The sequence below is a fragment of the Geotrypetes seraphini genome, chromosome 5 (assembly GCF_902459505.1).
Source record: "Geotrypetes seraphini chromosome 5, aGeoSer1.1, whole genome shotgun sequence".
NCBI lineage: Eukaryota > Metazoa > Chordata > Amphibia > Gymnophiona > Dermophiidae > Geotrypetes > Geotrypetes seraphini.
This window is the reverse complement of record NC_047088.1, coordinates 9,807,588-9,825,785: the sequence shown is the minus strand read 5'-3', so window position 1 is coordinate 9,825,785 and position 18,198 is coordinate 9,807,588. Positions and strand designations below refer to the sequence as shown.

General features: G+C 48.4%; 1 protein-coding gene across 1 annotated transcript in view; it reads right to left on the bottom strand.

Annotated features, from left to right (window-relative positions):
• Positions 1-15,156, bottom strand: part of OPHN1 (oligophrenin 1) — a 234,600-nt gene extending 219,444 nt beyond the window's left edge. The window contains exon 1 of the mRNA XM_033945796.1: positions 14,873-15,156. Coding sequence (XP_033801687.1) covers positions 14,873-15,026 — 154 coding nt within the window. The 5' untranslated portion in view covers positions 15,027-15,156. The remainder of the gene's footprint in view (positions 1-14,872) is intronic.
• Between the last annotated feature and the right edge of the window lie 3,042 nt (positions 15,157-18,198).

Sequence of the window (18,198 nt, the reverse complement as noted above, 5' to 3'; positions counted from 1 at the left end):
AAGGCCAGGATGCCGGGGGGAAGGCGGGAGGGAGGTGGGGGTGGGTCAGAGCCGGACCAGAAGATATTTGCGGTATTTCACCATTCGCGGTCCGGCTCTGCCCCTATCCCCCGCGAATCCGGAGGGAGAAGTGTACTACCAGAACAAAAGAAGTTATCCTGCCGTTGTATCGGGCGATGGTGCATCTGCATCTGGAGTACTGCGTCCAATACTGGTCGCCATACCTTAAGAAGGATATGGCGTTACTTGAGAGGGTTCAGAGGAGAGTGACATGTCTAATAAAAGGTATGGAAAACCTTTCATACGCTGAGATATTGGAGAAACTGGGACTCTTTTCCCTGGAGAAGAGGAGACTTAGAGGGGATATGATAGAGACTTACTAGATCATGAAGGGCATAGAGAGAGTAGAGAGGGACAGATTCTTCAAACTTTCAAAAAAATAAAAGAACAAGAGGGCACTCGGAAAAGTTGAAAGGGGACAGATTCAAAACAAATGCTAGGAAGTTCTTCTTTACCCAACGTGTGGTGGACACCTGGAATGCACTTCCACAGAGCGTAATAGGGCAGAGTATGGTACTGGGGTTCATAGAAACATAGAAATAGATGGCAGATAAGGGCCCACGGCCCATCTAGTCTGCCCACCTTATTGTCCCTCCCCTACCTTTGCTCTGTGAATAGATCCCATGTGCCGATCCCATTTGGCCTTAAAATCAGGCACGCTGCTGGCCTCAATCACCTGTAGTGGAAGACTATTCCAGCGATCAACCACTCTTTCAGTGAAAAAGAATTTCCTGGTGTCACCTCGTAGTTTCCCGCCCCTGATTTTCTACGGATGCCCTCTTGTTGTCGTGGGACCCTTGAAAAAGAAGATATCTTCCTCCGCCTCGATGTGGCCCGTAAGATACTTGAACGTCTCGATCATGTCTCCCCTCTCTCTGCGCTCCTCGAGCGAGTATAGCTGTAATTTGTCAAGCCGTTTTTCGTATAGTAGATCCTTGAGTCCCGAGACCATCCGGGTGGCCATTCTTTGCACCGACTCCAGTCTCAGCACATCCTTGCGATAATGCGGCCTCCAGAATTGCACACAGTATTCCAGGTGGGGCCTCACCATGGATCTATACAATGGCATAATGACTTCCGCCTTACGACTGACGAAACCCCTTCGTATGCAGCCCATGATTTGTCTTGCCTTGGACGAAGCCTGCTCCACTTGATTGGCAGACTTCATGTCCTCACTGACGATTACCCCCAAGTCTCGTTCTGCTACCGTTTTTGCTAGGATATCGCCATTAAGGGTATAAGACTTGCATGGATTCTGGCTGCCCAGGTGCATAACTTTGCATTTTTTGGCATTGAAGTTGAGTTGCCATGTCCTAGACCATCGCTCCAGTAGGAGTAGGTCGTGCATCATGTTGTCGGGCATTGAATCTTCGTCTGTTGTGCATTTGCCCACTACATTACTCAGTTTGGCGTCATCGGCGAATAATGTTATTTTACCTCGAAGCCAAGTCTCTTATAAAGATGTTGAATAGGATTGGGCCCAAGACTGAGCCCTGTGGTCAGTGGCGTACCTAGGGGGGGCGGGGGGGGGGGCGGGCCGCCCCGGGTGCCAGCCCTAAGGGGGTGTTCCCGGCCTTGCCGTTCAGTCCCCCGCCACCCCCGAAGGACCGCTCGCCCCACTGACCTTCCTGCACCACCTGTGAAGCAGCCCGCAGCAGGATCGCGAAGTCAGCGTCAGCATCCCTGCGCTGCTTCCTGCGCCGCGATCCCGCCCCTCCTCTGACGTCAGAGGAGGGGCGGGACCGTGGCGCAGGAAGCAGCGCAGGGATCGCTGACGCTGACTTCGCGATCCTGCTGCGGCTGCTTCATAGGTGGTGCGGGGAGGCCAGGGGGGCGAGCAGTCCTTCGGGGTGGGTCGGGGCATCAGGCCTTCAGGGTGGGGCGGGCGGGCAGGCAAGCAATGCCTCTGACGTCGGAGAGGAAGTTGGTGCAGTACTAGAGGAGCGTACGGGAGGAGGAGATCTGGTTTTCTGATCTTCCCGTCTGCTGCACATAGAGGAACAGAGAAAGTCAGCTATGCAAGGTCTGCCCTGGAGAAGCCTTCTTAGTGCCTCTGTATTTCACAGATTTAAAAAAGCAAAAACCCAGAAACTAAAGAGTTTCCTTATTTATATTCTTAGAAAACCAAGGGGCCTAAAGTTCACACACAAAAATCTATGCTGTACACGTAAATTTTCAAGGGGGAGGGGGTGACAGGCAGGCCTTCAAGGGGGACAGGCCTTCGGGGGGGGGGGTGCAGACCTTCAAGGGGGGCAGGCCTTCAAGGGGGGCAGGCAGGCCTTCAGGGGGGTGCAGGCCTTCGGGGGGGGGTGTAGGCCTTTGGGGGGGTGCAGACCTTCAAGGGGGTGCAGGCCTTCAAGGGGGGAAAGGCAGGCAGGCCTTCAAGGGGGGGACAGGCCTACAAGGGGGGGGGACAGGCCTACAAGGGGGGGGGACAGGCCTTCAAGGGGGGGGACAGGCCTTCAAGGGGGGTGCAGGCCGTCAAGGGGGAGACAGGCCTTCAAGGGGGGGAAAGGCAGGCAGGCAGGCCTTAAAGGGGGGACAGGCCTACAAGGGGTTGGGACAGGCCTTCAAGGGGGGGACAGGCCTTCAAGGGGGGGACAGGCCTTCGGGGGGGGGCAGACCTTCAAGGGAGTGCAGGCCTTCGGGGGGGGTGCAGTCCTTCAAGGGGGTGCAGGCCTTCAAGGGGGGGAAAGGCAGGCAGGCAGGCCTTCAAGGGGGGGACAGACCTACAAGGGGGGGAGAAGCTACAAGGGGGTGGTACAAGCCTTCAAGTGGGGGACAGGCCTTCGGGGGGGGGGTGCAGACCTTCAAGGGAGTGCAGGCCTTCGAGGGGGGTGGTGCAGGCCTTCAAGGGGGTGCAGGCCTTCAAGGGGGGACAGGCCTTCAAGGGGGGAAAGGCAGGCAGGCAGGCCTTCAAGGGGGGACAGGCCTACAAGGGGGGGGGAGAAGCTACAAGGGGGTGGGACAGGCCTTCAAGTGGGGGACAGGCCTTCGGGGGGGTGCAGGCCTTCGGGGGGTGCAGACCTTCAAGGGGGGGACAGGCAGGCAGGCCTTCAAGGGGGGGACAGGCCTACAAGGGGAAGGGACAGGCCTTCAAGGGGGGTGCAGGCCTTCAAGGTGGGACAGGCAGACCTTTAAGGGGGGACAGGCCTTTGGGGGGGGACCATGATTTAGAAGTACACGGAGGGAAGGGGGTGTTCAAAGAGACATGCATATGCCAAACTTTGGGGGGGGGAAGAAATAATGGGTCTGAAAATAGAGGAGAGGGAGAGAGATGATGGACCATGGGATTTAGGGAGGGAAGGAACAGAAAGGGAGAGAAATTGGACACAAGGGATGGTGTGGAGGAGGGATAGAGATACTGGATAGGAGGGTAATTAGGAAAAGAAAGGGAGAGATGGTAGACTCTGGGATGGTGGGGAAGGAGGGAGAGATGCCGGATGAAAGGGTATTTAAGAAAAGGTGGATCTGTGGAGGGAGATGAAAAAAAGGAAAGATACCAGACTTCCTGGGAAGGGAAGGGAAATGGAAAGGGAGGACAGAGTTGGCAGATGGATGGTTAGCATGCAGAAAGAAGGAGACCCTGGCAAGCAAGTTATCAGAAGAAAACCAGAGCCTTGGACCAACAAGATTTGAAATATAACCAGACAACAAAAGGTAGAAAAATTAATTTTATTTTCTGTTTTGTGATTATAACATGTCAGATTTGAAATGTGTATCCTGCCAGAGCTGGTGTTGGACTGCAAACGTGAGCTAGGATTTAACAGAAAGAGGAAAAGTCCTTTTTGTTTCTTTATTTTATTTACACCACAGCGCCAGTGTGGTTAGGAGAAGCCAAAGGGGGTGAAAAAGCTATAAAACCCACCAGGAGTTTTGAAAAAAATCACCCAACTGGGCAGGAAAATCGAATTGAAAAACCAATTCAATAGGGCTGAATCGAATCAAAATTTTTTTTTCCTGTATCTGGCAGCATTAGTTTGCGCTACTGTCTTAGACTTTAGGACCTGGGATTGGGGAGAGATGGCATCCTCAGTACTTTATAATGCAAGTGAAACGAGGATTTGGTCAGACTTTTGAAGGGTCTGCAGAAAAAAAATATTGTATAGGCCGGGGACATGAGACAGCAGGAAATGGGAACTTTTCTTCCTTCTATTTTTGTGAATGGAAAGGCTGAGGATGTCAGAGAGGTCAGTTAAAATATGTGCTTTATAAGAAAATATAATAATGTGTTTTATAAAGTTTATAGCATAGCTGGCCTACCCAGTGAGGTGTTCCTAGTGGTGATGGTGGCAGCGTGTCAATGTGTTGAGAGGAAGAGGTGGTCTGGGAAATTCTGCTGAGCAAACTCCGGGCCCATTTCCACCCCCCAGTTAGTCCACTCCACTCAACTGATTCACACACTGAGTGGGTCTTTGGGTGTTGTTTTGGGATCTCTTCCAGTGGTTTATCTCCTTCTGGTCCAAGGAAGGAAACTTTGTTATCCTTAGCATTGACCTACAGAATATGTTTGTAACAGCGCTGCTTGTGTGGCATTAGGCTATGTAGTGATTGAAAGAAAAAAACAGACCTTTGCACATTTTTGCACTATATGGTGGGTGTATGAGGAGATTCACATTTCCTGCACAGCTAAGTCCATGTGAAGTTACCTTGTGCTGTATTTGACATCTAGCAAGGTCTCTGTTTGAAAGGAAAGATCTAAACTTAAAAATGAAGTGGCCAGAAGTTATGGTAAAAGCAGATAGTGTAGCTGGTTTTAAGAAAGATTTGGACAAATTCCTGGAGGAAAAGTCCATAATCTGTTATTAAGACATGGGGGAAGTGTCTGCTTGCCCTGGATCGGTAGCATGGAATGTTGCTACTCTTTGGGTTTTGACCAGGTATTAGTGTCCTGGATTGGCTACCATGAGAATGGGCTACTGGGCATGATGGACCATTGGTCTGACCCAGTTAGGCTATTCTTATGTTATGTTCTCATCTGTAGGGGCCTTTGTTTTCACTTCTTATTTTAATGTATGTTTTTTCTGGGAACTTATCAGTGTTTTTTATAATGGGAACAAAAATGGAAGAGAATTAATGTGTGTGGAATGGGGGGGTAACTAATTTCTTCAGCTAAATAATTCAATCCACTTCAAACAGACATAGGAGAACTTGTGCACCATTCACACACCCTCCAACCAAAAACGTCAAAAGAAAAAAACTGTTCGACAACCTCCTAGCCATTCGAGCTGCAACACTCGACCCCCAACTCTACAACCAATTGATATCAACCACAGACTGCAAAACCTTCAAAAAGAAATAAAAACCCTTCTATTCAAAAAACACATAAAACCGAACTAACACAATCAGAACTGTCCCAAGCATCACCTGCAACTACTCCATATGTACTTCTAATGTCATGACAATTTAGACATAATTTATGTTATGTTATGTTATGTTTGGAATAATGGTTACATATATGAGGTTCAATAAAAGAAAATTTTCACTGCCTGTTTCTATTCTGACCATTTATTCCATTTCATGGTTATTGCAAAAAAAAAAAAAAAAAAAAAAATTTTTTACATGGGGGGGGGGTGTCAAAAAATGATGGGCCCCGGGTGCCACATACCCTAGGTACGCCACTGCCTGTGGTACTCCACTAATCACCTCCGTCATTTCGGAGGGGGTGCCGTTCACCACCACCCTTTGGAGCCTACCTCCAAGCCAGCTCCCAACCCATTTCGTCAATGTGTTACCTAATCCTATAGAACTCATCTTGCTCAGTAACCTGCGGTGTGGTACGCTATCGAATGCTTTGCTAAAGTCCAGGTACACGATGTCCAGGGACTCCCCAATATCCAGCTTCCCTGTCACCCAGTCAAAGAAGCTGATCAGGTTGGATTGGCAGGATCTCCCCTTAGTAAATCCATGTTGTCGGGGATCCCGTAGATTCTCCTCATCCTGGATCTTATCTAATTGGTGTTTGATTAGAGTTTCCATTAGTTTGCTCACTATCGATGTTAGACTCACTGGTCTGTAGTTTGCTGTCTCCATCTTTGAGCCTTTCTTGTGGAGTGGAATGACGTTAGCTGTCCTCCAGTCCAACGGGACGCTGCCTGTACTAAGGGAGAGGTTGAAGAGCGCGGACAGTGGCTCCGCCAAGACATCACTCAGCTCCCTAAGCACCCTGGGGTGCAGGTTGTCCGGTCCCATTGCTTTGTTAACCTTGAGCTTTGACAGCTCACCGTAGACACTGCTGGGCGTAAACTCAAAGTTACTAAACGGGTCAACTGAGCCAACCCTTGTCTATAGCTGAGGGCCGAGCCCTGGCACTTCTCGGGTGAAGACAGAGCAGAAGTATTCATTTAATAGTTGGGCTTTTTCCGAATCCTTTTCCACATAGTCTCCGTCTGGTTTCCTAAGACGTACAATCCCGCCTGAGTTTTTTCTTCTATCACTGATATACCTGAAGAAGGATTTATCTCCCTTCTGGATGTTCTTTGCTAGAGACTCCTCCATGAGGAATTTAGCCTCCCTGACTGCTGTTTTGACGGCTTTTGATTTGGCCAGGTAGTCTGCTCTAGAGTCCTGCTTCCCTGATTGTTTGTAAGAGATGAATGCTTTTTTCTTCTCCTTGATCAGGTCTGAGATCTCCGCAGTAAACCATTGTGGCTTATTGTTTCTTCGCCGTTTACTTACTGATTTTACATAGCGGTTTGTTGCTTCTTGTATGGTTGCTTTCAAAGTCGACCACATGTCTTCCATGTTATCAGTTTCTTCTTGGCTTTGTAGCGCCTGGTGAACGAAGTCTCCCATTTCTTTGAAATTTGTGTCCTTGAATTTGAGGACTTTGGTTAGTGTAGTAGATTTAGTGAAACCTTTCCTGATATTGAACCATACCATGTTGTGGTCACTGGAGGCCAATGTGTCGCCCACCGAGACCTCTGTGACACTTTCTCCATTGGTAAGTATCAGGTCCAGTATTGCCTGATCCCTTGTCGGTTCCAACACCAGTTGCCTGAGGCTTGCTCCTTTCATAGAGTTTAATAGCCTCCTGCTGCTGCCGGAAGCAGAGGTAAGTGTAACCCAATCCACATCAGGCATGTTGAAGTCACCTAGCAATACTGTGTCCCCACGCAAGGTGATATTTTCTATATCTTCGATTATTTCCATATCCAGGTCATCCTGTTGTCTTGGGGGTCTGTAAATTACGCCAAGATACAAGCATTTGTCCTTCCCTCTGGCCAAATTAACCCAAAGGGATTCCCCAGTATACTGGACATCTGAGATTCTCGTGACCTTAATGTCATCTTTAGTATATAATGCTACACCCCCTCCCTTCCTACCCTCTCTGTCCCGGCGAAGCAAGTTGTAACCTGGTATGACCATGTCCCACCCGTGGGAGTCTGTGAGCCAGGTTTCGGATATCGCCACCACATCCAGGTCGGCATTCCTTATTTCTGTTTCCAATTCCAGGATCTTGTTTCCTAAACTGTGTGCGTTGACGTACATAGCCCTCCATGTTATATTTTTGTTACGTCTCAGTGGGGATATTCCTGCTTGAGCTATTTGAACACCTTTAACATTGTTTGTGTTATTTGTGCTTTCCTGAGGCTCAGAGCCACAATGTGTACTCCCCATATACCCAGAACTACAGTGTGTACTCCCCCCTAGACCCGGAATTACAATGTGACCCATAAATATGATGTGACCCTACTCCCGACTCAAAAGTGTGTGCACTCACCCCTGACCCAGAATTTCGGTGACTACTTTCCTCAGCCTCAAAAATGTATTGGCATTTTAGTTCGCCTGGTATGTTGTTTGTGCCTGTACCCTCCCCCGACTTACCTAGTTTAAAGCCCTGTGGAGTAGGCGGGCTAGGCGGTGTCCAAAGACATTCTTCCCTCTTCTGGTTAGGTGTAGCCCGTCGTGTCCCTGTAGTCCCTGTAGTTCAAGAAAGGATTGGACAATGTCTTGCAGGAAAAGGGGATAGAGGGGTATAGATAGGATTACTGCACAGGTCCTGGACCTGTTGGTTCGCCACGTGAGCAGACTGCTGGGCACGATGGACCTCAGGTCTGACCCAGTGGAGGCATTGCTTATGTTCTTATGTTAGGATTGGCTCAACCTATGGACTAGGTGAGGCCCTGGTCCAGATAAGACACCAAAATCCCAGTCTGGTCTACCTTCAAATTTATAGAGGGACAGATGCCGGCCTGGGATGTTGGCACCTTCTATCATCAGTGCCCTGCCTGAGCTGGTCCAGCCAGAGGGGGTGACTTGAAAGAATGAGGGAGATACTGGATTACAGGCTAAGGAGAAGAGGGAAGGACAGAGATACCAGATTGCGGGAGAGAGGGAAGCCTATGCATAAGTTGGCTCAGGGCAGCAGAGTCCCTTGGGTCAGCCCTGACAGACATCTACATTTGAAAAACTACAGCCCTCGCGTCAACCCTCATTTCTTTAGCTTCCCCTTAATGGCATGGGCTTGGCCCTAGCTGGAGGCATCATGAGCAGCAGAAGATAAGCCCACACAGGCACTTGGAGGTGGACATCGAGTGCCAAGAGGAGACCTGCCAGAAAACTGAACCCAGACAAAGTAGGGTTAATTGGAAATGTAAATGTCTAGCTCATGAGCCTACACACTTTATTTAATCGAATGCATAATGAATCCCATTAAGACAACCCTCAAGTGATTAAATAGGAGGCAGTTTTCAGTGCATGGGACCTCCCATAACATACGTTATCACAAGTCCGCATTCTGTCTCTTTTTTTCCAAAATAATAATCATTTATACCAAAGCCTCCAACCCATCCCTTACCTTGTGAAGATTTTAATGTATGTTTGTATGTGACTATTGGTGTATATCCCTTATTTAAAATATGTAATATGTATCACTTACGTAAAACCTAATTTGACCGGCCTTGCTGTTGTCAAAATGTATAAGTTTATAAAATAGAGCCTTTCCATTCATGAAACGTCTATCATTTCTACCAATCAGCAACCCTTAGCTTAAATAGCAATTCGCTAATCCAACGCTGGTTTCAAAATTCAGAATACCCGACGCTTCATATTGGCTTGAGCATTTCAGCCATCCGACCTTCACGGGGGAAGTAATTGTAGCCGCGTAGGAGACAATTCCTGCTGGAATTTTCTAAAGCCGTCCTGCCCTCTCAAGCTAGGACTCCCAAAAAGTTAGGCCTATTGTGTCCAATTTTGGAAGCCACAGCCCAGAAAGGACAGACCGGAGACAATCCAGACAAAGTCCTTGCAGTATTTGAGTAGCCTATCTACGGCAACCAAAGTTAAGCGTACCGCACTGCAGAAATGTACATGAGGACATGATGGAGGCATGTACATAAACCTCACACCACATACAAATTCCACTATGGAAGGCGTGACTCCTTTATGCTTTTCAGTTCAAAATTTTTATTGAAGTTTTGTAATAGCAGAAAATAAACTGTATAATAGAGATTGATACGGTGGCTATTACCCGCAGCTAGACACGGATAACCCACCAAAACGGTGGGAGAAAAAGTCATCATCGCCACGGGTACAAGGCCTTGACTCCTCAGTTAGGTCGGGAACGCGCGCAGTCACTGATTGGGCATCTCCATCCCTCTCTTCCTTCACTCCCCTTATCATTGCGATTTTGTGGAGGAGTTTTGTCTCCCAGCTGCCCGAACCGGCTTTCATCAAGTCGTGTGTGGCTGCCGAAACTTCTCCTCTGACACAACCAGAAACAGAAAATTGCGTCAGAGGAGAAGTTTCAGCAGCCTCGTGTGACTTGATGAAAACCGGCTCAGGCAGCTGGGAAATGAAAAAGCCCAGAAAATTGCCATGGTAAGGTGAGGGGAAGGAAGGGAGGGAGATGCCCTCGGATGATTTTGAAGGACGATCTCCGGCGATCGGGAGGGGGGCTGCTGGACCATGCACGCTGAAGGGAAATGGAGAGTGGGGAGAAGACGCCAAAGGGAAATTGGGCAAGAGAGAGTGGAGAGTGGGGAGAAGATGCTGAAGGGGACTTTGGCATGGGAGAGTGGAGAGTGGGGAGAAGATGCCGAAGGGAAATTAGGAAAGAGAGAGTGGAGAGAAGACGCCGAAGGGAAATTGGGAAAGAGAGAGTGGAGAGTGGGGATAAGACGCCAAAGGGAAATTGGGCAAGAGAGAGTGGAGAGTGGGGAGAAGACGCCGAAGGGAAATTGGGCAAGAGAGAGTGGAGAGTGGGGAGAAGACGCTGAAGGGAACTTGGGCAAAGAGAGAGTGGAGAGTGGGAAGAAGATGCTGAAGGGAAATTGGGCAAGAGAGAGTGGAGAGTGGGGAGAAGACGATGAAGGGAAATTGGGCAAGAGAGAGTGGAGAGTGGGGAGAAGACGCTGAAGGGAAATGGGCAGAGAGGGATGCCAGACTATGGGGGGGGTGTGAGCGGAGGAAAGAAGATGGGTGCCAGACCAATTGGGGGGTGGGGGTGGAGGGAGAGATGGAAGGGAGAAAGAAGGCAGACAATGGATGGTATGAATTGAATGAGGAGAAGATGAGGAAAGCAGAAACCAGACACACAAAGGCAGAAAAAAAAATTATATTTCTTTTTTGCTTTAGGATAAAGTAGTATATTGCTTGAGTTGATAAACATTTATAAACAAAGCCCTGCCAGCTCAACATCTGTTTCTCTAGTTCAGCAGCCAGAACTTTGATTTATAAAATGACAATTGTACAGAATAAGTTCAGTATAAAACTATTCGAGGCTTTTGTGGATGGGATCAGATGGTTTGTGGGGACGGGACAGTGATGAGTTCACGGGGACAAATTTTTTCCCCGTGTCATTCTCTATTCTATAACATAAGAAAGTCGCCCCTTGCATCTGAAATCAGATCATAATAAGCGGAACTATGACAGACTGCGTTATTACCACTTAGTTCAGGCTGAAATAGTCTGCATTGAAATATGGCTTAAAGGGACTCAGTGCAAGAAACCAAATGAAATGAGCCGAAACCTGAATGATCAGCAGATCAAAATCTATTGTCTGTTAATACGACACCACAAACATGGAACTACTTACCATCCTTCATTAGAGAAGAAACAGGTCCAAAAGTTCCCTTAAAAGTTTCCTTTTTAATGACACTTTCGAGATTTAAATTCAGAAATAACCTTGGTGTAGCACATTCACAGTTACAAACTTGCCTTCCCTAAATCCTTCCCTAATGTTTTCATCCATTTAATGTTACTTTCTATCATAATTATAGTTCTACTCTCCTAGGTGATCATTATGTATCAGTCTGGTTATGTGTTTTTTTGCTGTAACTTTTTCATGTAAATTGCATAGAAATTTTTATAAGCGTTTTATCAAATTTTAAATAAAACTTGGAAACTTTCAGCTTATTATGACGATTAACAAGCAGTGTGACAGTCAGATGCACTGCGTGGGCAGCGGGTAGAGCTAAAGCCTCAGCACCCTGAGGTTGTGGGTTCAAATCCCACGATGCTCCTTGTGACCCTGAGCAAGTCACTTAATCCCCCATTGTCCCAGGTGTGAGCCCACCGGGACAGATAGGGAAAAATGCTTGAGGATCTGAATGTGAACCACTTATAGCCTAAGTGCTATATAATACAGAGCTGTAGAGTTTGAGGGTGGGAGACAAGTTGTGCTGGATGATGGAGGAGGATATAATTGGCTGTAGCTGGTTCGTATGGTTTTACTGTATACTACATACCGAGTCAGACTCATGGTCCATCTACCCCACTATTCTCTTTCCACAGTGACCAATCCAGCTCACTAGTACCTGGCAGAAACCCAAAGAGCAGCACATTCCGGAATCCCAAAGAGTAAGAAGATTCCATACAGAATGCCAAAGAATCGCAACATTCCATACAGAATCCCAAAGAATAGCAAGATTCCGGAATCTCAGAAAGTAACAAGATTCTAGAACCCCAAAGAGTAGCAACATTCCATGCTACCGATCCAGGGCAAGCAGCGGCTTCCCCCATGTCTGTCCAATAGCAAACTATGGACTTTTCCTCCAGGAACTTGTCCAAACCTTTTTTAAACCCTTCTACGTTAACTGCTGTTACCGCATCCTCTAGCAACGAGATCCAGAACTTTTAACTATTCGTCGAGTGGAAAAAAAAACCCCACTTTCCCTCCTATTGGTTTGAAAAGTATTTCCCTGTAACTTCATTGAGTCTGCCTTAGTCTTTGTAACTTTTGATGGTGTAGGAGTGAATACAGTTGGTTGTAATTGCTATGTCCTGTTAGGTTCATGCAGTGTGTCGCAAACTTTTTAAGCTGCAGCACACTGATCGCAGGACAGCGTCTGGAGGGCCCCCAGAAAGGCACGGAGGTCGATGCAATGACATCACACACATTTGTGATGTCATCACATTGACATTTGAGTGGATGCCTTCTAGCCGCAGCCCTGGGCCTCCTATTACCGCCGGTGGGGGGACGCTACAGACGGAAAGGAGAGAAGGAGCAGAGACGCTGGTGAGGAGGAGAGGAGTAGGCCGACTGACCGCAGGACGTGCCTCTTGCCACAACAGGCACGTCCTTAAGCAGTCAGCTGGCGTCTCTCCTCCTCACCAGCATCTCACGGCACACCTGGAATCTGCTAGGTTACACAGTTTTCAACACACTGGGTTAATGTAAAGGCCCACTTTTGTGGGCCGAAATCGAGACCGAGGCCAGCCCACTCTGCCCCCCAACCCCTACCCATTTCCTTCTTCCTATGACTAAAAAGAGTCTCCCTTTCCTCCAACAGTAATCTCCATGCCCAGTCCCACCTGTGAGCCTCCCCATTATCACTGGGGCCTACCTTGGTGGTCTAGTGGCCTAACTGGGCAGAAGTGGTCCCTCGTTGCTCCTACACATGCCAGCTCCAATCTCAAAATGGCTGCCACAACCACCTGGGTTTGTTAGGTCTGGGGGAAGAGGCAGCTCCTCCTGCTCAGAGAGAGAGAAAGAGAGAGAGAGAGAGAGGGATGGACATGGCTCCTCTGGGGAGAGGGGGAACCACACAGCCCAAAATTTCAGTTTCAGCGGAAAGGGCACCAGCAATTTCAGCCAAAATAAATCAGTGGCGTAGCAAGGGTAGGATGCCTCCCCCCTCGCACTCTCCTCTCTACCCCCGTGCCCTCTCCAGCCAGCTGCTCACATTGGCTTTCCTTCTGATGTCACTTCCTGGCCCCTCGACCCAAAAGTGATTTTGCAATTACTCCACCGACTCTTTGCTCCAGCGACATTTTATTCGAATCAGGCACAAGTTTATTTATGTTTCGGTTTCATTTCATTCCTTTCAAATTAGGGAGCCCTGATGAAGGCGTGTTAACCGAAACACGGACCGTGTCGGGTCCTCTGGTTTGTACAAGGTGGTGACTTTAACCGCAACTCTAATTGTTTTAAGAAACTAAGCCTGCATCTTGTACCCCCGTCTGCAGCTTGGCCTTCATTGCTGTTCACTGCAGACCAGTCGGATTTGGGTTTTGTTTGTGGTGATTTCAGAGGGAGCAGGCTAGAATAGTTGGGAGAGGGGCAGGAGTACGGCATGGGCGGGCGGAGAAGTGCCAGTGCCCCCCCCCCCTTACTAAGCCAAACACAGATTTCAAACCAGTTTCAGTGCCAAAACTGAAACCGTAACTCAGTCTCTAGATTACTGTAACTGTCGTAGCATTAGTGAGACATAAAATCAGAAATAAATATTTGCTCTCATGGCATAAAATAATTCTTCCTTCATACTCAAGTATGCTTAGTCATGTACACTTCTCCCTCCGTATTCACGGTTTTTAGCTTGCTGGCTCCTCCCCCAAAATTACATCAGCTTGCCTAGAGAAACCACCGATTCCAAGCATTTACAGAGAAAATTGCCGATTGCCAGCACTTTCTTCACCGTGTTTTGCCTCTCCTTCAGGAACAGGCCAGGCCTCCCGTCATGTTGTTCGTGGTTTCACCACATTCACGATGGTTTTTAATAGAAAACGGTGAACAACATATGAAAAAGTTATTTGCGGGTTTTTTTGTATTTGCGGTTCTGCAAACACAGAGGGAGAAGTGTAATACCAAATGCTCCATACAATTCAAAATACGCAGCTTACCTCACCCCCTAAAATGCTTTTTTTTTTAGAATCCCCAAATAAAAGCTCTCTCCTACTCCACAACTCCGAGTCAGCCTGTTCTAAGATCAGAAATGTCACCTTTGGGTCTGTCACACAGATGTCCAAGAGATGCAAAGCAGAACCTGCCTACACTGAATTTTCAAACTGTGACTCTTTCCTTAATGCAGCCCTGTAGGGGTGAAGAAATGCCAACAACAGCAAAATCCTGAAAATCAGGCTTTACGTCCTACTGTTTGCAAATTCCTGAGGCAGATTTCCACAGTTCCTTGTTTTTAGCTCCATCCACCCTCATGATAGCAGCAAGTGAGGAGAGAGGGAGTTTGCTGTCATCCCACTGACAGATCCAGGACTGAGGCCATATGTACATCCTTTCATGCCAAAAGAAGTGGGAAACGGTGAAATATGGAACCCATTAGGACCAGGACAAGAGATGCAAGAACCGGAGAGGGCCAAATGCATGTTCACCACTGCAGCCATACATAGTAACATACTAACATAGTAGATGACGGCAGATAAAGACCCGAATGGTCCATCCAGTCTGCCCAACCTGATTCAATTTAAATTTTTTTTTTTTTTTTCTTCTTAGCTATTTCTGGACGAGAATCTAAAGCTTTACCCGGTACTGTGCTTGGGTTCCAATCCCCAAAAGCCACTCCTGAGCATCACAAGTGGAGGGACAGAAATCTACCCCCCAAGGCATGACAATGAATGACTTTGCCCCACTCACCCTTGATGGCAGCGATCAGGGAATGGCCCTCCTTGATCACCTCCTTGATGAACTTGTTGGTCCTCTCCAGCTCCTGCTCGTAGCACTTCAGCCGCTCCCGGAACCCGGGGCTGTCGGGGTAGCAGTCCCCGAACTCCAGCGGCGGATGCCCCATGGCTCGCTCCGCTCCGCTTCGCCGCTTCTTCAGCTGGGCACCGAGGGCTCCATCGCCGCCGCTCGAGGCAGGGAAGCGCGCGCCCGTCGCAGGCTCCTCCCCCTTAAAGGCGCCGCCCGCGCTTCCCCGCTCACGTGGCTGATCCCGGCTCCGGGAATCCGCCTCAGCTGCCTCCGTCACCCCCCTGAGGGCGGCCCTGAAGTAAATAAGTCAGCAGCAATCGGCAACAAAGGGGGGCGGACCAGTGGTCTCAATCGCCCCTCCACCCCCACCCCCCATATACACCCCCTACACACACACCCATACACAACCCCCACACACCCCACTACACCCCCCCACTACACACACACACCTCCACACCTCCCATACACAACCAACACACACACACACCCCTCCCCACACACCACCCTCCATACACACCCCCCCACACCCAACACACACCTCCCCCCTACACCGCCATACACACCCCACCCACACCTCCCCACACCCACACCCCTACCCTCAACCCCCCTACACACACACACCCACACCCCGCATACACACACCCCATATACACCCCACACACACCTCCCCCCTACACCGCCATACACACCCCATCGGCACACACCACTACCCCATACACCCCCCCACACACACCACTACTCTCAAACCCCCCTACACACACCCATACACACACCCACACACCCCTACCCCCAAACCCCCCTACGATTTCCCCCACACACCTCCATACACACACACACACCTCCCCCACACACATCCCCCACACACCCCACCCACACCCACCCCATATACATCCCCCCGCACACACCCTTACTCCCCACACACCTCCATACACACCCCACACACACCCCTACCCCCCACACACCCCATATACACCCCACACACACACCTCCCCCCCACCACCACCCCACACACACCTCTACCCCTCACACACCCATACACACCCCACACACACCTCCCCCCACACACCCTCCTTGAGGGCTGCAATCCAGTCAGGTTTTCAGGATTTCCCCAATGAATATGCATTGAAAGCAGTGCATGCATATAAATCTCATATTCATTGGGAAAATCCTGAAAACCTGACTGGATTGCGGCCCTCAAGGAGGGACTTTGAGACCCCTGAATAAGGCCAGTACTGGACAGACTTGCACAGTCTGTGTCTGTATATGGCCGTTTGGGGGAGGATGGGCTGGAGAGGGCTTCAATGGATGGTAGGGTGTAGATGGGCTAGAGTAGGTTTTAATGGAGATTTCGGCAGTGGGAACCCAAGCACAGAACTGGGTAGAGCTTTGGATTCTTGCCCAGAAATAGCTAAGAAGAAAAAATTTAATTGAATCAGATTGGGCAGACTGGATGGAGCATTCGGGTCTTTATCTGCCGTCATCTACTATGTTACTATGTTATGTTACTATGAGCAGTAAGATCAAGGATTTGGGTTATCCTTATCTCTGGCCAGAGCCCTAGTACTGAGCAAGGCTGCACTGACTGTTTGTGGAGGAAAAGCCTGAGAAGTTTGCTAGATGAGCAGATGAGAGAGAGAAGAGAACGTGGAATCTGGAGAGTTTCACTGCAAGGGAATATGTGTGGAGAGACCCATCTCCAAAGGGAAACTGTAGAGCCTGTGCGGATTGTTTCAGCCTGGCAGGAAAGACAGAATGGTCCCGGTCTGAGGAAAGTGGGTGGAACCCTGGAGCAGCTCACTGCATGTATTAAGGAATCGTAGGAAGAGATTGGGGAGCATAATCGGAGTGACTTTATCATGAACAGCTTATAAGATCAGTTTCAGTATACAGGCCAGAAAAAATTGTAACTAGTTTATGCACTGACGCTGCAAGCAAATTCAAGTTCAATTGCATCTTGGGCTCACTTTGATTCTTGGATAAGAGAATATTTCATCGAGGACTGAGTGTTATGATTGAACCCCGGCATTGTGATCCTGCAGCCTGCACTCAGCTCAATAGATTGCAAGATTATCCCAAACAAATAAAAACTTTGTTTTGTATGACTCAGCCATGGGTGACTGACCCAGCGATACGGACAGTGTCCACGGACTGTGTGTGTGAACAAGAGACACTGAGGCTACATGTGCCTGACTCCAGTGCACAGGGAAGGGTACATAAATCAAGTCAATAAATCAAACCAATCAAAGGCAAATACAGTTAAATACCCTTTAAATTCAATCAGAATTTGGTGAAATCAGTTAGCTTAGCAGGGTTTAAAAAAGCTTTGAATAATTTCCTAAAAGAGGTCATTATTGAGATGGCTTGGGGAAATTCACTACTTATTCCTAGGATAAGCAGCATAAGATCTGTTTAACTACTTGGGATTTAGCTAGGTACTTGGGGCCTGGGTTGGCCACTGGGCTTGATGGCCCTTCGATCTGTTCCAGGATGGCAGCTCTTATGTTCTTATGTAAGCCAAGTATAGAACAATCAAGCCATTGTGACATCACTGATGAGGATAGCACGTAGGCATTGGTGGAATGAGGCATCATGACATCACAATCTCAGCTCTGGGTTTCTGCCAGGTACTTGGAACCTGGGTACGCCACTGTTGGAGACAGGATGCTGAGCTTGATGGACCTTCGGTCTGTTCCAGTATGACAATTCTTATGTTCTTATACCTCTGTGCTCTTCAGCCACATATACAGTATATGTAGGTGACAGAAGAGCATGACATGGTTAAAAAGTGAGGTGAAGGTTGCTATTAGGACTGAAAGAACATCCTTCAGAAAACAGAAGGATCTGACTGAAGATATAGAAAACAGCAAGGCAAGTCAAAAGCAAAGGGTTTATTAATCTCTGCTAAGCTAACTGCTTTTACCACATTCTCTGGCAAAGAATTCCAGAGCTTAATTATACATCAATTGATGAAATATTTTCTCCATTTTAAACTTACTACCTGGTACTTTAATTGCGAGCCCCCTTGTCCTAGTATTTTTGACAAGAGAAGAGAGCTTAGAGATGTAAATGGGATGAAGTTAAGTTTGGAAGGGAGAATGTTGATGACGCATGCTAGGATCGGAGCATCAGTGATATCTGTGGCTGGCGTAGAACTATGGAATGCCTTGCCTGGTATCCTTTCTCTCTCTCTCCTTAGCCGCTTTCTTTCTTTTTCCTTGGCTGTCCATCACCACCCCTTGCCTGCTCCCCCTGTCCATTTTCCCTTCCTT